General features: G+C 44.5%; 1 protein-coding gene across 1 annotated transcript in view; it reads right to left on the bottom strand.

Annotated features, from left to right (window-relative positions):
- Positions 1 to 4,857: 4,857 nt before the first annotated feature.
- Positions 4,858 to 20,976, bottom strand: part of itpka (inositol-trisphosphate 3-kinase A) — a 77,419-nt gene continuing 61,300 nt past the window's right edge. The window contains exons 4-7 of the mRNA XM_068039610.1: positions 18,348 to 18,552; positions 12,203 to 12,304; positions 11,447 to 11,518; positions 4,858 to 6,726 (exon numbers count right to left, since the gene is read on the bottom strand). Of these exons, the coding sequence (XP_067895711.1) occupies positions 6,517 to 6,726; positions 11,447 to 11,518; positions 12,203 to 12,304; positions 18,348 to 18,552 (589 nt within the window). The 3' untranslated portion in view covers positions 4,858 to 6,516. The remainder of the gene's footprint in view (positions 6,727 to 11,446; positions 11,519 to 12,202; positions 12,305 to 18,347; positions 18,553 to 20,976) is intronic.

The raw sequence follows: 20,976 nt of genomic DNA, 5'->3' as shown, positions 1-20,976 counted from the left end.
AAAGTGAGGTAAGGAGGCTGAGAGGTTTAGTGAGGGAATTCCAGAGATTCTAGCCCAGGCAGCTGCGGGCACAGCCTCCAATGGCTGAGAGGGGAAATTAGGGATGCACTAGAGACCAGAATTGGAGAAGTGTGGAGATCTTGTAAGGCTGGAGGAGCTTACGGAGATAGCAACAGATATATTCCAAAGCATAGTAAGTATATGAAAGATTTATTTTACAGCGTATCTCAAACTCAGTCATACAAAATCACACTAATAATTATCAGTAGTGTTCAGTAACGTACAGTAGAGATCCCTTAGGATACTTTACATTCCCACTTGTTGGAATATTCACTCCAAAATACACAAATGATTATGTTTCTATACTGCAGGATTCCGGGACAATCTTCAGTTTCCAGCAAATCACTGTGTAAATTGCATTGACTTTCAATCCCATATCACCTTACAGCAGATAGAATTGATACAGCATACAGGGTTTGAATGGTTAGAATAGTTACGATTCCCTCCCTTGGAGATGAAGGTTCTACTTCACTATTGCCCATAGGACAATAATTTTGCTATCGGTGTCCCAAATGAATTTTGGACAGTTCCATTCCATCCAGGACTGGAAACTGGATCGGGAGGTTTTCAGACTCATTTCTTATTAAAGTTGTGACTTGGATTGAGAGACATCTTAACATCACTCCACAAAGAAGCTAGGACTGAGGATTCCTGATTAACACCTTTGAATCCACCAGTGACCAAAGTCACAATTTTTCTCTAATTTGTTTAAATTCATTGAATTTCTTGACAACTTTCCCACACAATTTTCCCCACACAATGGAAGTGAAAATGTACCTCAAGAAGTATTTGGTCTAAAACTGTGCGTAAAAGAAAAAGAAAAAGCAACGAAATCCTGGCAGTGTACACGAGTTATACAGTTAACTTACTTTGCCTTTTGGCTTTCAATTTTTCCTTCCTCTTTTTTTTTTCCCCCATTCTCAGTTCTTTTGATTCTCTTTCCTGTTGCTTTGCTCTGTCTCTCTTCCGCTTTTCTCCTTTTTAAAGTCTCTCTATGCCTCTCTCATCTCTTTGTTGCTTTCTCCTTGGAGTGGCTCACTGATCCCTCATTATCTACGAATCTCTCACTTACTGCATGTCAGCTGTGGTAGTGTTGAGATGATTCCCTGGACTAATAATCCAAACAAATCCCACCATGGCAGTTTCAGCAATTGAATTCAGTTTTTTTTAAAGCTGCAATCAGTAAAAGTGACCACGAAGTTGTTGGATTGTTGTAAAAACCCAGATGGTTCACTAATAAGAAGAACACGACAGTTTCCTACATCATGACCTTTGACATTACACTTCAAAAGTACTTCATTGGCTGTAAAGCACTTTGGGATGTCCTGAGGTTATGAAAAGTGCTGTATAAATACGAGTTCTTTCACACCAATGTGTATAATTGTCTTCTAGCTCAAAGAAGCTATTCCATTACATGGGTCAAGTAGGGATGGGCAATAAATGCCAGCGACACTCACATCTGAAGAGTCGATATTAAAAAAAAAACAGTATTTGTCAAGAGCACTGGCTAACCCTCCAGCTATTGTGGTGTGAAGAAGGGTAATCCCAAGCTACAAAGATAGCTCCATTTCAGGGATAAGCCAAAAGAGGGAGTCCTACTACATTCACTTTTGGACACCAAACCTCAGGAAGAATATACTGGCCTTGGAAGAGTTACTTCACAGATTCATCAGAATGATACCTGGTTTAAAGGGTTAAATTAACAGGAGAGTTTGCACAGACTTGGCTTCTATTTCCTTTGATTTAGACAACTTAGGGGTAATCTGCTCAAGGTAGTTAAAATGATAAAGGGATTCAATTAGGTACATACAGAAAAAAATATTTCCTCTGGTGGGGGAATCCAGAACAAGGGGCCACAATCCTAAAATTCGAGCAAGGCCATTTAGGAATGAAATTAGGAAGCAATTTTGCACAAAAAGGGTAGTGGGGATGTGGAATTCTCTCCCTCAAAAGTCTGTGGATGTCAAGAATCAACTGAAGTGTCCAAGACTGAAATCGACAGATTTTCGTTCGGTAAAGATAACAATGGATATGGAAAAAAGGTGGGTAGATATAACTGTGGTACAGATCACCCATAATCTAATTGAATGGCAATTTCAGCTCGAGGGGCTGAATGATCTACCCCTGTTCCTATGTCTCAACTCTCCATAGTGCTTCATACTAGAGATGTGACATATTGAAGGACGTCCAAATGAGCTGAAAGGAAACTTCAATCAGTGACATCAATAACTGCTACAGAGGCCCACGTCTCCTGGCCGCTGGACTAAATGTGATAGCAAAGGAACAGAAAGTGAGAGAAAGAGCAATGGAGAACATGAATCTTACGTGGCACCAAATGACTCCCTTCCACTCAAGCCACATGAAGTAAAAGTTGTTGTGTTCTAGACACGGTGCATAGGATATAAACTAGCAGCCATTAGCTACGCACACAGCCCGACTCAAATATAATGCCCTGTCCAGGTAGTAAACTATTCAAAACGACAGGGAATTCAGAACAGACACATTCTTTAGAACCACTCAGCTGTGAAAAGCCCTTTAAGAAAGAGCTCATATCGTGCCTTTCAAATCCTAAAGGCATCCCAAAACACATCACAGCCAATGAATTACTTATTGAAGTACGGTCACTGTTGTTACGTAGGAAAGAGTATTCAATGACAAGATATGTATGCTATACAAGGGTTGGCAGATGTTACCATGAATGTTACAGTGAGGGGCATCAGGTTTGTCAGAACGTGTTACAGTGAGGGATGGGAGGGAATGACAGTGTACAGTGGGGGGTGTGGGGTATATCAGAGAGTGTTAGAGTGAGGGGTGTGGGGTACATCAGGGTTACAGTGAGCAGTGTGGGTTATATCAATGTTCCAGAGGAGGTTTGGGGTATATCAGAGAGTGTTACAGTGAGAGGTGTGGGGCATAGCAGAGAGTGATACAGTGAGGGGTGTTAGGTAAATCAAAGAGTGTTATAGTGAGGGGTGTGGGTTATATAAGAGAGTATTAAAATGAGGGGTGTGGGGTACATCAGGGTTACAGTGAGGAGTGTGGGTCATAGCAGTGTTAGAGTGAGGGGTGTGGGTTATATCAATGATACAGTGAGGGATGTGGGTTATATCAATGCTACGGAGAGGGCTGTGAGGCATATCAGAGAGTGTTACAGTGAGGAGTGTGGGGCATATCAGAGAGTGTTACAGTGAGGGGTGTAGGGTATAACAGTGTTACGGTGAAGGGTGTGGATATATCAGTGTGTTCACAGTGAAGGGTGTGGGATATATCAGTGTTACAGTGATGGATGTGGGGTACATAAGTGTTATGGTGAGATGTGTGGCTTATAATCTGTTTTGTAAGAATTTATTGTATTCAGATATCTTACTTAAGGGTTAATAGTTGAAAGTGTCAGCATTGTCTGTCTATTACAAAACGCACCCTTAATGATTTAGCGACAGAATATGTGTTGTTCATCTTCATTTTTGTTCTGTCTCTCTCTTTAATTTGCATATGTTGCAGTGAATGTAACTTATGTTTTTTTAACTTCATAATTTCAAAGAAATTTGCATTTCTCTGCACTAGTCTCCACACCACAAGACAGATCTACTTAATCATTGGATTTCTGTCTATACGTCAAAGAAACATGTAGGGCCTCGTTTATACTAAGCTTAGTTGTAAGGTTTCAGCATGAAGAATGCAGAGGGAGCCTGCATGCAGTGTTAGCCATGGATCATAAGAAATAAAAGCTGGAGTAGTCCATTTGGCCCTTCGAGCCTGCCCCACTGTTCAACAACATCATGGCTGATGTTTTAACTCAGGGTTGTCCAACATACGGCCCGCGGGCCAGGATCCGGCTGCCAAAGGTTTCCATCCAGCTTACGAATGTATTTCAGAGATGAAAAACTTCCCATTGGTTTCCTCTTCCAGACCGGCTTTTTAAAACATCCACGCTGAGTTTCACAGCTGACAGGTGGTGTGTGAGAGCAGTAACAACGCTTTTCCAACTTCGGACAGATTTTGGGCTTTTCCGACTTTTTTTTAAAAAAAGATTTAAAAGATTAACAGATTCACAACCCTTTGAGTGAAGAAATTTCTCCTCATCTCAGTCCTAAATGGCCGACACATTAATCTGAGACTGTGACTCCATATTCTAGATTCCACAAGGGGAAACATTTTTTCAGCATCTACCCTTGTCAACTCCTTGAGAATTTTATGTTTCAACGAGCTCACATCTCATTCTTCTAAATTCCGTGGAATATAGGCCTGGCATACTCAATCTCGCACCAAAGGATAATCTCTCTTCATCCCAGGAAGCAGTCAAGTGAACCTTCATTGCACCACTCCGGGCAAGTATGTTCTTTGTTAGTAAGGAGTCCAAACTGCACACACTACTTCTGTTGTGGCCTCAATAATGCTCTGTATAATTGCAGTAAGACCTCTTAACTCTTATACTGTAATCCCTCTGTAACAAAAGCTAGCATGCAATTTGCCTTCCTAATTGCTTGCTGTACCTCATAGTAACTTTGTGATTCATATACAAGGATCCCCAGGTTCAAGCCAGAGGTTGATAAATTTTTGGATACTAAAGAATATGGGGATGGTGCGGGAAGCTGGAGTTGAGATAGAACTTCAGCCATGATGTTGTTGAACAGTGGAGCAGGCTCGAAGGGCCAAATGGCCAACTCCAGCTTTTTATTTCTTATGTTCTTATCCATGGCTAACACTGCATGCAGGCTCCCTCTGCATTCTTCATGCTGAAACCTTACAACCTAAGCTTAGCATAAATGAGGCGCTACTTGTTTCTTTGACCTACAGACAGTAATCCAATGATTAAGTAGACCTGGTGTGGAGACTGGTGCAGAGAAATGCAAATTTCTGTGAAATTATGAAGCAAAAAAAAAGTTCTAAATTATGTTCACTGTAACAATTGCAAATTAAAGAGAGAAAGATGAAGAAGAACAAAACATTCCCATTCTCCTACCATTCAAAAACTACTCTGCTTTTTTATTTCTCCTATCAAAGTGGATGACTTCACACTTTGCCACATTATATTCCATCTGCTGTGTTCTTGTCCACTCACCCAGCCTGTCTATATCCCTCTGCAGCCTCTTTACGTCTTCCTCACAGCTTACATTCCCACTAAACTTTGCATCATCAGCAAACTTGGATACATTCCACTCAGTCCCTTCGTCTGAATTATTAATATAGATTGTAAATAGCTGAGGCCCAAGATCCGATCCTTGTGGTACCTTGCTAGTTACAGTCTGCCAACCTGAAAATGTCTGTTTATTTCTATTCTGTTTTCTGTCCATTAAGCAATCCTCAATCCATGATCTATTACCTCTAATTTTGTACAATAACCTCTTGTATGGCACCTTATCTTGTATGGCACTCATACCTTTGAGTCAAAAAGCATGGGCTTAAGTCCCACTCTAAAGACTTGAGCATGAAATCTAGGCTGATGCTCCAGTGCAGTACTGAGAGACTGCTGCACTGTCGCAGGTGCCGACTTTTGGATGAGACATTAAACCGAAGCCCTGCCTGCCCTCTCAGGTGAACATAAAAGAGCTCTTGGCACTATTTTGAACTACTGCAGGGGAGTTCTCCCCGGTGTCCTGGCCAATATTATTCCCTCAACCAACATCAGTAAAACAGATAATCAGGTCATTATCTCTGCACTGTTTGTGAGATCTTGCTGTGCACACATGTTTTCCTATATTACAGCAGTGCCGACACTCCAAAAGTAGTTAAATAGCTGGAAAGCACTTTGAGACACCCTGAAGTTGTGTAAAGCACTGTATAAGTCCAAATTCTTTCTTTAGAAGGGACCCAAGATGCTTTAACTAAAATTAACTCAGTTTCTTACTTTGTCCTGCAGCAAACACCATTCATAGCCTGAGGCAGGGGAATGAGGGGAGATGCAGGGTTGGACTGGGGGGTAGAGGGTGGGAGGAAGGCTGGGAACGTACTGCAAGGCTTTGGCTACTTCTGTTTTTTTTTAAACTGGCCACCGTGAATTGTAAGAGACCAGCCCAGGGAGGGAAGCATCTTATCTGTTAGGATAGCACCATAAATGTTCTTGTTTTACATTAATATCATCCATTGGTAAAATCTAATTGTAATTGTTTAAAAAATATATTTCAGAATTTATCCTGGAATAATCATTCGAAACTGCTCCGCAGTGATAGCAACCATATTTCCCATTTGATAACAGTGTCACCTCCACCATTCATGTTCCTTTGTGTGTCCCATTCACTGTGTGGGTCCAATTAAAAAACAGGGTCACCCAAGAAAGAGCCTATTGTCAATGGAGAAACCCTCATTTTGTCTCGCCATTTTGTTTTCCCTCTTTCTTTGTCTATTTTCTCACTAGTTTGAACAGCGGTGCTGCATCCAGGTTGAAAAACAAAGGGCCAGATAATCTTCCTGTTGCCCAACGGAAAACCCACGGCAAAGAAGAAGCTTGCCCCAGGATCATAGCCGCTCTTCCAAGATTTCGGCTGTAATGTCAATCATGTTATCAAGCCCCCAGAGGTAGCCGTCTTCCCTGTTGCCTTCCTGCCACGGTAGCCGGTGGTTAACAGTCTGCCCACTGGGTAGCTTTGTGGTTTTGCCAAAGTCGATCAGCCACACCTTTGCCATCTCGTCCTTGTCATGAATGAAGAGCAAGGAGCTCCCGATAACCTGCATCAAGTAGGGGAAAGATGGAAGTCAAAGACACGCTTGCGAGATTGAGAAAACAACCGCGGTATTTCCGTATCGAGATAAAATTCATTTTCACCAGAATGATACCGGGGTTTACAGGCTTAAATTATGAGGAAAGTGTTCATGAACATTGCTTGTATTCCCTTGAGTTTATAGGATTGAGGGTGATCTGATCAAAGTGGTTAAAACGTTAGCAGGAGACACTAGGTAGATACGGAGAAACCAATTCCTCTGGTGGGGGAACCAAGAATATGGGGGACATAATTTTAAAATTAGAGCCAGTTTGTCCAGGAAGGAAATCAGGAAGTGTTTTGTGACACAAAGAGTAGTGGAAATTTGGAACTCACTCCTCCAAAAAGCTGTGGATGTTGGGAGTCTACTGGAGCTTTCAAGACTGAGATCCATAGATTTGTTTAGGGACATAGAGTAAAAGCGGCAAAATGGAATTGAGGTTCAAATCAGCCATGATATAATTGAATAACAGAACAGGCTTGAGGGGCTGAATGGCCTCCTCCTGTTACTAGGAATAAAGGGAGCAGTTGGAAGAACCTTCCCAACACAGGGAATGATCACAAGCGACATTGAGGCACAGACTGCAATGTCATTCAAAGAACAAAGAACAGTACAGCACAGGAACAGGCCATTCGGCCCTCCAAGCCTGCACCGATCTTGATACCCGCCTAAACTAAATCTTCTGCACTTCCGGGGACTGTATCCCTCTATTCCCATCCTATTCATGTATTTGTCAAGATGCCTCTTAAACGTCGCTATCGTACCTGCTTCCACCACCTCCCCCGGCAGCAAGTTCCAGGCACTCACCACCCTCTGTGTAAAGGACTTGCCTCGCACATCCCCTCTAATTTTTGCCCCTCTCACCTTAAACCTATGTCCCCTAGTAACTGACTCTTCCACCCTGGGAAAAAGCTTCTGACTATCCACTCTGTCCATGCCACTCATAACTTTGTAAACCTCTATCATGTCGCCCCTCCACCTCCGTCGTTCCAGTGAAAACAATCCGAGTTTATCCAACCTCTCCTCATAGCTAATGCCCTCCAGACCAGGCAACATCCTGGTAAACCTCTTCTGTACCCTCTCCAAAGCCTCCATGTCCTTCTGATAGTGTGGCGACCAGAATTGCACACAATATTCTAAGTGTGGCCTAAATAAAGTTCTGTACAGCTGCAGCATGACTTGCCAATTTTTATATTCTATGTCCCAACCAATGAAGGCAAGCATGCCGTATGCCTTCTTGACTACCTTATCCACCTGCGTTGCCACTTTCAGTGACCTGTGGACCTGTACGCCCAGATCTTTCTGCCTGTCAATACTCCTAAGGGCTCTGCCATTTACTGTATACTTCCCACCTGCATTAGACCTTCCAAAATGCATTACCTCACATTTGTCCGGATTAAACTCCATCTGCCATTTCTCCGCCCAAGTCTCCAACCGATCTATATCCTGTTGTATCCTCTGACAATCCTCATCACTATCTGCAACTCCACCAACCTTTGTGTCATCCGCAAACTTACTAATCAGACCAGCTACATTTTCCTCCAAATCATTTATATATACTACAAAGAGCAAAGGTCCCAGCACAGATCCCTGCGGAACACCACTAGTCACATCCCTCCATTCAGTAAAGCACCTTACACTGCTACCCTCTGTCTTCTATGACTGAGCCAGTTCTGTATCCATCTTGCCAGCTCAGCTCTGATCCCATGTGACTTCACCTTTTGTACCAGTCTGCCATGAGGGACCTTGTCAAAGGCTTTACTGAAGTCCATATAGATAACATCCACTGCCCTTCCTTCATCAATCATCTTTGTCACTTCCTCAAAAAACTCAATCAAATTAGTGAGACACGACCTCCCCTTCACAAAACCATGCTGCCTCTCGCTAATAAGTTCGTTTGTTTCCAAATGGGAGTAAATCCTGTCCCGAAGAATGCTCTCTAATAATTTCCCGACCACTAACGTAAGGCTCACCAGCCTATAATTTCCTGGATTTTCCTTGCTACCCTTCTTAAACAAAGGAACAACATTAGCTATTCACCAGTCCTCTGGGACCTCACCTGTAACCAATGAGGATGCAAAGATTTCTGTCAAGGCCCCAGCAATTTCTTCCCTTGCCTCCCTCAGTATTCTAGGGTAGATCCCATCAGGCCCTGGGGTCTTATCTACCTTAATGCTTTGCAAGACACCCAACACCTCCTCCTTTTTGATAATGAGATGACTGAGACTATCTATGCTCCCTTCCCTAGGCTCATCATCCACCAAGTCCTTCTCTTTGGTGAATACTGATGCAAAGTACTCATTTAGTACCTCGCCCATTTCCTCTGGCTCTACACATAGATTCTCTTCTCTGTCCTTGAGCGGGCCAATCCTTTCCCTAGTTACTCTCTTGCACTTTATATACGTATAAAAAGCCTTGGGATTTTCTTTAATCCTGTTTGCCAATGACTTTTCATGACCCCTTTTAGCCTTCCTGACTCCTTGCTTAAGTTCCTTCCTGCTGTCTTTATATTCCTCAAGGATTCGTCTGTTCCTAGCCTTCCGGCCCTTATGAATGCTTCCTTTTTCTTTTTGACTAGGCTCACAATATCCCTCGTTATCCAAGGTTCCCAAAACTTGCCAAACTTATCCTTCTTCCTCACAGGAACATCCTGGTCCTGGATTCTAATCAACTGACGTTTGAAAGACTCCCACATGTCAGATGTTGATTTACCCTCAAACAGCCGCCCCCAATCTAAATTCTTCAGTTCCTGCCTAATATTGTTATAATTAGCCTTCCCCCAATTTAGCACCTTCACCTGAGGACTACTCTTATCCTTATCCACAAGTACCTTAAAACTTGTGGAATTATGGTCACTGTTCCCGAAATGCTCCCCTACTGAAACTGCGACCACCTGGCCGGGCTCATTCCCCAATACCAGGTCCAGTATGGCCCCTTCCCTAGTTGGACTATCTACATATTGTTTCAAGAAGCCCTCCTGGATGCTCCTTACAAATTCTGCCCCATCCAAGCCCCTAGCACTAAGTGAGTCCCAGTCAATATAGGGGAAGTTAAAATCACCCACGACTACAACCCTGTTACCTTTACATCATTCAAAAAGGAATTAGAAAAGCATTCGGAAAGGAAGAATATGAAAAGTGAAATGGGAGTATGGCGGACCAACTGAAAAGCTGGCCAGTAGCACAAAGGGGCAGAATGGCCTCAAGGTGTACTCTAAATTCTAGGAATCCAAGAAAATCATCAATATGAATTTCCCCGTCCTGTAAGGAGGATTGCCCCATGTGGAGTGGGATTCAATCCAATCTAAGGTCGTGACTCTGTTTAGGGGGTGGGGATGGGGAAGGCATCCACATTGAGCCTCCATTAACAGTGGTTCAGTGCCATCATAGGGCTTCTGACTCCCACCGCAGGGAGCTTTGGCATCCCGCAGCACCGCCACACACCCCTTCACACACTCAAGAAGGCTGGCAACCAAGCCACGGTGAGTCTGGCAAGATGGATTTTCCTGTTCCCATCTCCTCCTGTGTTAGGAGCTGAGTGGTACCTGTAAAATGGGCCTTCTTTTTTAAAACAAAGTTAAAGCACTTTATGGTGAGACTGCGAACTTCCAGATAAACAGGGGAGAAACTTTGGACACAGCTCTCACTTGCCATGAGGTCATTTCAGGATATTCACATTCCAAGAGTTTGCGTCCAATATACTCAATGGAATGCTAAAATCACATGATGGGGGCAGGCAGTTACCCAATATTCACTCTCATCATGTCAAGCGGAGTTCTCCTCTAAAGTAACCCCCTCCCAATAATCGTTCCTTTACTTGACAGCAGGGAGCCATTTCTCCTCTTTCTCTCTCTTGCTTTGCCTCTGCCGATCTCGGAGATGCTCTGGGCTTTTCACCCCATACTCAAGGGATCCTTATATCCTGACCAATCAGGAGTGACAGGTTAAAAAGGGAAAGACTTGCATTTATATAGCACTAGTCACGACCTCAGAATGTCCCAAAGTGCTTTGCAACCAATGAAGTACTTTTGAACTGTTGTAATTTAGGAAATGCGGCAGCCAATTTGTGCACAGCAAGCTCCCACAAACAGCAATAAGATAATGTCCAGATAATCTGTTCTTGTAATATCGGTTAAGAGATAAATATTGTCCAGGGCATCGGGGAGAACTCCCTTATTCTTCCTCAAAATAGAGCCATGGAATATTTTACATCCAGGACAGATGGGGCCTCGATTTAACATCTCATCTGACAGACAGCACCTCCGGCGGTGCAGCACTCCCTCAGTGCTGGGCAGGAGTGTCAGCCTGGATTATACGCTCAAGTTTCTAGAGTGTGGCTTGAATCTACAACCTATTGACTCAGAGGCAAGGGTGTTGCCCTTGAGCCATGGCTGACACCTAGGTTAGTTACCTATTGCTTGGGGTACTGGCACAACACTACAAAGGTAGGTTATAAAGGCTGGTACCCTTACATTGATCAGGCCCTCCTACAGAGTAGGAAGTATGAGCTGGGAAAATCACAGGCCCACAGCATCTGGTTTAGTTAAGTGAACAAAAAGTCCAAGGGAATTACAGGCCCATGAATTGCCAACTGGCGCTTCCTGAGAGCCAGCAGCACCAGCTCAGGGAATCATCCCCATAACCGCTCTCATGACGGATATCAGCAACATCAGTTGCCAACTACTTACCTCGTGTTTTTTGAAGAAATCCGATGATTCCAGGGCTTTCCTGATCTTGATCAGTCTCGTCAGGTAGGCTTTCTTCAGATTCAAACAAACCACAAGTTTAAGTAGTCAGTATGCCAACATGGATTGAGATCAAACAGACACAATCCCTGGTCAGTGCGGGCAGGAGCTACTCTCAGCTAGAGGCGGATGGGGTGCTGCTTGTGGCCCCTGGACAACAGAGTGGGAATCAGCCGGAGTTCCTGCTCCTGATCCACTAGACATCCACAACATCTGCCCTCCCTCTCCCCTGCCACCACCGCCTTTATCTGGGACCTAGGGATGAGAGTCTGTTGTTATGCTTCCAACAGTCAAAAAGCTTGGCAGTGCTCATATATAAAGAGTGGCTATCTGCAAACATAGGAACATATGAAAAATGATGGGCAGCAAAAGAGCAGCTGATGCCATTTCTCTCTACAGGCATGGAAGGATGTGCTGGTCAACTTATTTCAGGGTGGGTGTGGCTGTGTGTGGTGCCTGTGTGTGTGGCTGTGTGTGGTGCCTGTGTGTGTGGCTGTGTGTGGTGCCTGTGTGTGTGGGTGTGTGGGTGTGGCTGTGTGGGTGTGAGTGTATAGGGAGGGGTCTGGGTGTGTGTGTGTGTATGTGTAGTGGTGCTTTAGTCCTTAACTTGCTACTTGAGTCCATATATCGCTACTTTCATCTCTATACTGTTGCTTTAGCCCTTATATTGGTGTTCTAGTCCTTTTATTCATACATTACCATGATATTCTTGTTTCCATTGACAAAGTCAACAAAGACCTGGAGAATCTGTTCCTTCGTTTTGGTCCTTTTGAAGTTAGTACTGCCTGTCCCATCAGCTTTCTGTAATAGAGAGAGAGAACATGAAGACCATTACACCCTGAAAGGAGCACAGCAACTCAACGAAACCCAAGGCCTCAATTAAAAAATAGACGATAAGATATTGAAGGCCATACTTTATTTAGTGACTGCAGACGTACCAGGCATCTTCTCCCTTGTAACACCTCACACCCTGTAACATTCTCCCTCCAATAATATCATGTATTGTAATAACTCCTGCTGTCCTGCTGTGTAATTACTCCTTGTAATGCCCCTCATTATTATCTAAATGGAGAGAAACTTCAGAGCGCTTCGGTGCAGAGGGATCTGGGTGTCTTCGTGCATGAATCGTAGAAAACTAGCATGCAGGTACAGCCGGTAATAAGGAAGGCAAATGGAATTTTGGCATTTATTGCTAAAGGAACAGAGTATAAAAGTGGGGAAGTGTTGCGACAACTGTACAAGGCATTAGTGAGACTGCACCTGGAGTATTGCGTACAGTTTTAGTCCCCTTACTTGAGAAGGGATGTAGTTGTATTGTAGGCAGTTCAGAGGAGTTTCACTAGATTGAGTCCAGAGATGAGGGGTTTGTCTTATGAAGAGAGATTGAGCAGTTTAGGCCTTTACTCTCTGGAGTTTAGAAGAATGAGAGGAGATCTAATTGAGGTATATAAGATGATTAGGGGATTAACAAAGTAGACGTAGAGAGGATGTTTCCTCTGGTGGGGCAATCTAGAACGAGAGGTCATAGTTTTAGGATAAAGGGTAGCAGATTTAAAACAGAGATGAGGAGAAATTACTTCTCTCAAAGGGTCGCGAGTCTGTGAAATTCACTACCTCAGAGTGCAGTGGATGCCGGGACATTGAGTAAATTTAAGGAGGAGATAGACAGATTTTTAATTAGTAAAGGTTGAAGGGTTATGGAAAACGGGTAGGAAAGTGGAGTTGAGGCCGAGATGAGATCAGCCAGTATTGAATGGCAGAGCAGGCTCGAGGGGCTGAATTGCCTACTCCTCTTCCTAGTTCTTATGTTCTTACGTGTTAGCAGTCTCCCCTGTCCTGTAATCTTCCTGTTAAATGTCCCTTTATAACATCCTTTGCCTGTTGGACACCTCTCACTCTGCCTTGAAACATTCCCTCTTCTACTGCTCCTTGCCTCTCAAAATCTGTGCCTTTCCCACTCCTTCTGCCTTGTAGCACCATCTCTTTCATTCTCTTGCAACATTCTATGCCTCTTGAAGGTGGCCTCTCTCTGCTAACAGTGAGCCTTGGTCTATAAGTCACACATTTAGAATTGTAGACACTCTTCCCAAATTCTGCCCTCACCTCCAGCACACATTAATATGGGTTCTTCGAAGGAAGTTCAGGTGCTGTGTCACCCTGGACAAATTAAATTAAAAAGAATGCTGCGTTCTGGTCACTCCTAAACACTTCTTTTTGCTTTATAGTTCATACATTTTTAATCCTGAAGAAAAGGATGGAATTAACAAGGGATCATTGTGTTTATACATTATTCAACAGATCAACTTGACCATCACTTCTCCAAAAGCTACTTCAGCTCCTCACCACAGGTCAGAGTGACAGTCGCTTCTCTCTAACTCTCCCCAATTCACAATGTGGGGTTCCCTCCCCTCCACCCTTTCAATCTCCCTCCATTACTGAAACCCTCATTCATGCCACTGTCACCTCCAGACTTGATTATTCTTTCCAGGCCGATCTTCCACTCTTCATGAACTTCAACTCATCCAAAGATCTTCATGGATTCTCCCCTCACTATCTCTTCCTACTCTGTAACCCCTTCCAGAGCTCTATGTTCCACCACTTCTGGCTTCTGGGAAACCCCTTCCCTTTGCTCCACCATTGGCATCTGTGCCTTCAGCTGTTTGACCCCAAGCTCTGGAATCCCTTCCCTCCACTTCTCCACATTCCACTCCTCTTTAAAACCCACCTCTCTGACCAAGCTTAGTCTCTTGAGTCCTAATCTCTCCTTCTTTGGCTCGTCGTCCATTTGCCTTCTGTGAAACCCCTTGGGACATTTTCCAAAATTAAATGCGTTTCATAAATGCAAGTTGTTTCTTATCTATCATGAGACTAGGAATTCCTAACTGCAGCACTCAGTGCAACATGGAGTCAAGCAGCATCATCACATTGAGAGCTGGGGCAGAGAACCAACAGTAAGAAGAGCAACAGGTTAAGTGCAGCGATAACATTCCCAGCTAGTTCCCTGGTAGTAACAAATCAGCCATTGACCCCGGAGACTGCACCTCAGAGGGTATAACTGTGCATGTTTTCATACAGTAAATAGACCTGGCTCTATCCTCACTGTACAAATCCTGTGTAAAATGTATCTGGGACAGTTTGAACCCATTTCCTAGTGGGTGAAGGCTGACAGCACAAAACTGTCCTGAACTGGCATTACGCAATGTCACTCAATGGCTGATGCAGACTGTGTGGCGCTCTTAGTGGGCATTAAGCCACACTGGCACAGAGAAGTGATGGTATTACTCTGAATCCAATATATACTATACCTGTTGTGGGAGTTCCGGGAGCTGTCCCTGGAACGTGCAAAGTCTTTCATTCTTGAACAATAACATTCCTGAACTAAGCTGTAAGCAGTAAAGCTCAGTGTGTGTGCATGTGTCCATGTTTTCCATACATACACACTATAGATATATGTGTGTATATGTGCATATGTATGTTTGTGTATGCATATATGTATCTGTGTGTTTGTAATGTGTGTGCATATTAGAACATTTTTTTTTTAGAACATTACAGCGCAGTACAGGCCCTTCGGCCCTCGATGTTGTGCCGACCTGTGAAACCATCTGACCTACACTATTCCATTTTCATCCATATGTCTATCCAATGACCACTTAAATGCCCTTAAAGTTGGCGGGTCTACTACTGTTGCAGGCAGGGTGTTCCACGCCCCTACTACTCTCTGAGTAAAGAAACTACCTCTAACATCTGTCCTATATCTATCACCCCTCAACTTAAAGCTATGTCCCCTCGTGTTTGCCATCACCATCCGAGGAAAAAGACTCTCACTATCCACCCTATCTAACCCTCTGATTATCTTATATGTCTCTGTTAAGTCACCTCTCCTCCTCCTTCTCTCCAACAAAAACAACCTCAAGTCCCTCAGCCTTTCCTCATAAGACCTTCCCTCCATACCAGGCAACATCCTAGTAAATCTCCTCTGCACCCTTTCCAAAGCTTCCACATCCTTCCTATAATGCGGTGACCAGAACTGCACGCAATACTCCAGGTGCGGCCTCACCAGAGTTTTGTACAGCTGCAGCATGACCTCGTGGCTCCGAAACTCGATCCCCCTACTAATAAAAGCTAACACACCATATGCCTTCTTAACAGCCCTATTAACCTGGGTAGCAACTTTCAGGGATAAGTGTATGTATCTATATGTCTGTTTATATGTGTGTGAATATAAAATATGTATATACACACATACATTATGTAAAATTATTGCACTCATGAAATTATGCTGTTTTCCAAAATTCCTTGATGTGCTGCCAGTTATCCTCTAACCACCAGGTGGCAGAACGCTCCACCATTTTTCAAAGGATTACCAAATGCTCTGCTATGCATCATGATGGTAGCCCCATCTGTGGCAGCTGCCCCCAGGGAATGTCACAACAAACTCTCCAGACCAGTTTCCTGTCCCCTAATTCAAATAAACTATTGATGCCGAGAAAGCTTCACCGGATATGTTGGCACTTGCTGGTGATTGTAAAATTCGATGAGGCAGCGGCTCTTCGAGGGCAGAGGGCAGCCAACAGTATAACTCAATACTGGCACTATCGAGTGCTCTAAAGTCAGTACCAGTATTGAACTGATAGCTGCAGCATGATGGCATTTTCGACCTTGCCAACCCTCACTAGTGGCTGTAGGATAGGCACTGAACTCAGGGAGGCCATATATTGCTAGCCACATTCCTAACTCGCTGAGCCACAAGTTAACAGTAAGTAGCTGCTGATAGCCTTAGACAGTGTGTCACATGCAACATTTGCAATGGTTTTATTTTGGTATCGGAAGACAGGTGGATGTTTTCTGTTTTCCAAATCCCACTCCAGGGGCAGAATTTTGGGTTTTGGAATTCTGACGTCAGGGTCAAATTGAGGGCTATGACCCCGCACTGTGTGGGAAACAGTCAGCTGACAGTGATTTTCTCTGAATTGTCCAATTAGTGGCCAGAGGGTGGGCTCTCTGTCCAAATAAGAGCAGCCGACGGGCTCTCGTAGGTGGAGGGCCAATAGGAGAACCTCCGGCTCGGAAGGAGCTGCAGCCTGCATTTTCACACAAGGGAGGGGGGGGTGTTGAGAGGGGGGGCAGTGGTGGTGGGGGGAGGGGGGAGTTGGTGGGGGGTGGGGGGAGGTGGTGGGTGCCTCCATCTTAAGGCGCCCTCTCTGCAACTTCTTAAATTACTGTTTTAAATTTTAAAAATGGCCATAGCAGCTGTGGCCTGGCAGGCAGGGAGGGCTTCAAAGCCTGCCTGGAGTTCAGCCACTCCACCTGCCCCCACCCGCCCCCCAACCCCACCATCGGTCATTTACCTACCTTATTTAGCTGCTCTTCCGTTGCCAATCCCACCTCCGGGAAACTGAGCCAGAGTTGGGATGGTGTTGGCAGACTGGCACGCCATCCAATGACGTGAATTTTCACACCCGCCCACCCCTGAAAACCCTTCCATATAAGGGTGAACATTCTGCCTCAAGTGACCATTTTATTTTCCATGCCCGTTGCGGTAATGATAGGATTATCTTCCATGAGACAAGGTTCAGGACATGGAGCCTCACTCAATGGGAGCACGATTCGGGTGCAGAGGTCAGTGTCGAGGTCAGTGTGCCCAATTTCAAGCGTTCCTTCTGATTAAAGTGAATAATGGAAGCATCTAGAATCGGGCGCAATGACCTCTCTGGCCAGTTTTCTAACTTTAACTCAACTGGGCAAGGCTCCTTACTGAGAGCAGACCACACAATAATAACAACTTGCATTCATATAGCATCTTTAACGTAATGAAACATCCCACGGCACTTCACAGGTGCGATTATCAAACAAAATTTGACAGCGAGCCATTTAAGGAGATATTAGGACAGGCGACCCAAACACTTGGTCAAAGAGGTACGTTTTAAGAAGCATCTTAAAGGAGAGAGAGGTGGAGAAGCGGAGAGGTGGAGTGTTTCAGGGAGGGAATTCCAGAGCTTAGGGACTTAGCAGCCGAAGCCACAGCTACCAATAGTGGATCGAAGAGAATGAGGTCAGAACTGGAGGAGTACAGAGATATTAGAGGGTTGTAGGATTATTAATTGCATTACTCATTTTACTGTTTGTCATACATTCTTATTTTTTTTTAAACTTTTGTTTGCATCTGATTGGACCAATTGGCAAGCGAATGGAGTTTGCAGTGAAGGCTGACGACAATGGCTCCAATCTTCCCAAGATTTAACTTGGGGAGATTGTGGCTCATCCAGTACTGGAGGTTGGACAACAATCTGACAACTCAGAGATAGTGGGTGAGTCAAGAGAGGTGGAGGTGAATGAGTGCTGGGTGTTGTCGGCGTACATGTGGAATCTGATGCTGTATCATGGCATGATGTTGCCAAGGGGCAGCATGTAGATGAGAAATATAGCAAGGGGCCAAGGACTGATCCTTGGGGGACACCAGAGGTAACAGTGCAGGAGCGGGAAGAGAAGCCATTGCAGGAGATTCTCTGGCTATGACTGGACAGATAGGTACTGTACCAGGCGAAGGCAGATCCACTCAGTGGTTCTTTTTAAGAAGGGAGAATGGTGACAGATTTGAAAGGAAGTACAGTACCTAAGGACTGTATATGGGGGCCAGAAAGGAAAGCTCAGTGGGAAATAATTTGGTGGGAATATGGTTGATGGAGCAGGGGTTGAGTCTCATGGACAAGATGGGCTTGTAGCGGGAATGAGAGGTGATAGGAGAGAAACTAGAGAAAGATGTCCTTCTATTTTTCCACAGACAGAATCATGGGGCACTGCCCATCAGAAGCTCTTCCAGGAGGACTAGATCAAGCTATCATACCTTAACCCCTTCAATGCGAAACCCTAGTGTAGCTGTAGAGCTCAGGGTTTCCCTCCACTGCATGTAGCGTGGCTTGATAACAGCTTGGAGAGTGTGCTCCTGTGGGGTGGGGGCCAGAGGGTCAATTTCCACCATTTTCTTGTACATGTCCTTCCGTAATTTTGGGTTCTCTCGGGCTTTCATCAGCTCTTCTTCCAGATACGTCCTGTGGAGGGGAAAAGATGGAGAGGCTGAAGAGTGAGACTGGCTTTCGGTAACCCCACACCCTTCAATGTAACACTGATATAGAAACATAGAAAAATAGGAGAAGGAGTAGGCCATTCGGCCTTTTGAGCCTGCTCTGCCATTCAATACGATCATAGCTGAACATCCAAGCTCAGTACCCTGTTCCCGCTTACTCCCCGTATCCCTTGATCCCTTCAGTCCTAAGAACTATATCTAACTCTTTCTTGAATATATTTAATAATTTGGCCTCAACTGCTTTCTGTGGTAGAGAATTCCACAGGTTCACCACTCTCTGAGTCAAGAAATCCCTCCTCATCTCAGTCCTAAATGGCTTACCCCTTATCCTTAGACTATGACCCCTGGCCCTGGACTCCCCCCTCCATCGGGAACATCCTTCCTGCATCTAGTCTGTCCAGTCCTGTTAGAATTTTGTAGGTTTCTATGAGATCCCCTCTCATTCTTCTAAACTCTAGCGAATACAAGACTAATTGACCCAATCTCTCTTCATACGTCAGTCCTGCCATCCCAGGAATCAGTCTGGTGAACTGTCGCTGCACTCCCTCCACAACAAGAACATCCTTCCTCAGACAAGGAGACCAAAACTGCACACAATATTCCAGATGTGGTCTCACCAAGGCCCTGTATAATTGCAGCGACATCCCTGCTCCTGTACTTGAATCCTCTCGCTATGAAGGCCAACATACCATTTGCCTTCTTAACTGCCTGCTGCACCTGCATGCTTACTTTCAGCGACTGGTGCACAAGGACACCCAGGTCTCGCTGCACCTCCCCCTTTCCCAATCTATCGCTGTTCAGATAATAATCTGCCTTTCTGTTTTTGCCACCAAAATGGATAACCTCACATTTATCCACATTATACTGCATCTGCCATGTATTTGCCCACTCACTCAACCTGTCCAAATCACATTTGAGCTTCTCTGCATCCTCCTCACAGCTCCCACTCCCACCCAGCTTTCAGTCATCTGCAAACTTGGATATATTACATTTAATTCCCTCATCTATATCAATATATATTGTGAATAGCTGGGGTCCTAGCACTGATCCCTGCAGTACCCCACTAGTCACTGCCTGCCACTCGGAAAAAGACCCATTTATCCCTACTCTTTGTTTCCTGTCTGCCAACCAGTTCTCTATCCATGTCAGTACCTTACCCCCAATTCCATGTGCTTTAATTTTGCTCACTAATCTCTTATGTGGGACCTTATCGAAAGCCTTCTGAAAGTCCAAATACACCACATCCACTGGTTCTCCCTTATCTATTCTACTAGTTACATCCTCAAAAAATTCCAGTAGATTTGTCAAGCATGATTTCCCTTTCGTAAATCAATGTTGACTTTGTCCAATCCTGTCATTGCTTTCCAAGTGCTCTGCTATTACATCTTTTATAATGAACTGTAGCATTTTCCCCAGACCTGTCACTGTAACACTGATATACCCCACACCCCTCACTGCAACACTGATATATCCCACACCCCTCACTGTAACACTAATATACCCCACACCCCTCACTGTAACACTGATATACCCCAAACCCCTCACTGTAACACTGATATATCCCACACCCCTCACTGTAACACTGATATATCCCACACACCTCACTGTAACACTGATATACCCCACACCCCTCACTGTAACACTGATATACTGCACACCCCTCACTGTAACACTGATATATCCCACACACCTCACTGTAACACTGATATACCCCACACCCCTCACTGTAACACTGATATACTGCACACCCCTCACTGTAACACTGATATACCCCACACCCCTCACTGTAACACTGATATATCCCACACTCCTCACAGTAACACTGATCTACCCCAAACCCATCACTGTGACACTGATGTACCCCACACCCCTCACTGTATCACTGATATACCCAACACTCCTCACTTTAACACTGATATATCCCACACCCCTCACTGTAACACTGATACATCCCACACTCCTCACTTTAACACTGATATACCCCACACCCCTCACTGTAACACTGATATATCCCACACCCCTCACTGTAACACTGATACACCCCACACTCCTCACTTTAACACTGATATACCCTACACCCCTCACTGTAACACTAATATACCCCACACTCCTCACTGTAACACTTCTATACCCCAGATCCCTCACAGTAACACTGATATACCCCACACCCTTAACTGTAACACTTCTATACCCCAGACCCCTCACAGTAACACTGATATAACCCACACCCCTCACTGTATCACTGATATAACCCTCTGTTAAAATCTAAGATGGTAAGATTCCACCCGTGAAGTCATTGTAGGTCTGTCCACGTTAGATGCAGGCCTCAGTCCCAGTTTCACTGCTGATGTTTTGACAGCGTGGCAGGCTTAGGAATCAACCTTGTCTC

Source organism: Heterodontus francisci, chromosome 9 (assembly GCF_036365525.1).
Source record: "Heterodontus francisci isolate sHetFra1 chromosome 9, sHetFra1.hap1, whole genome shotgun sequence".
NCBI classification, from domain to species: Eukaryota; Metazoa; Chordata; class Chondrichthyes; order Heterodontiformes; family Heterodontidae; genus Heterodontus; species Heterodontus francisci.
The sequence above is the reverse complement of the archived record's forward strand: the minus strand, read 5'-3'. Positions and strand labels throughout refer to the sequence as shown.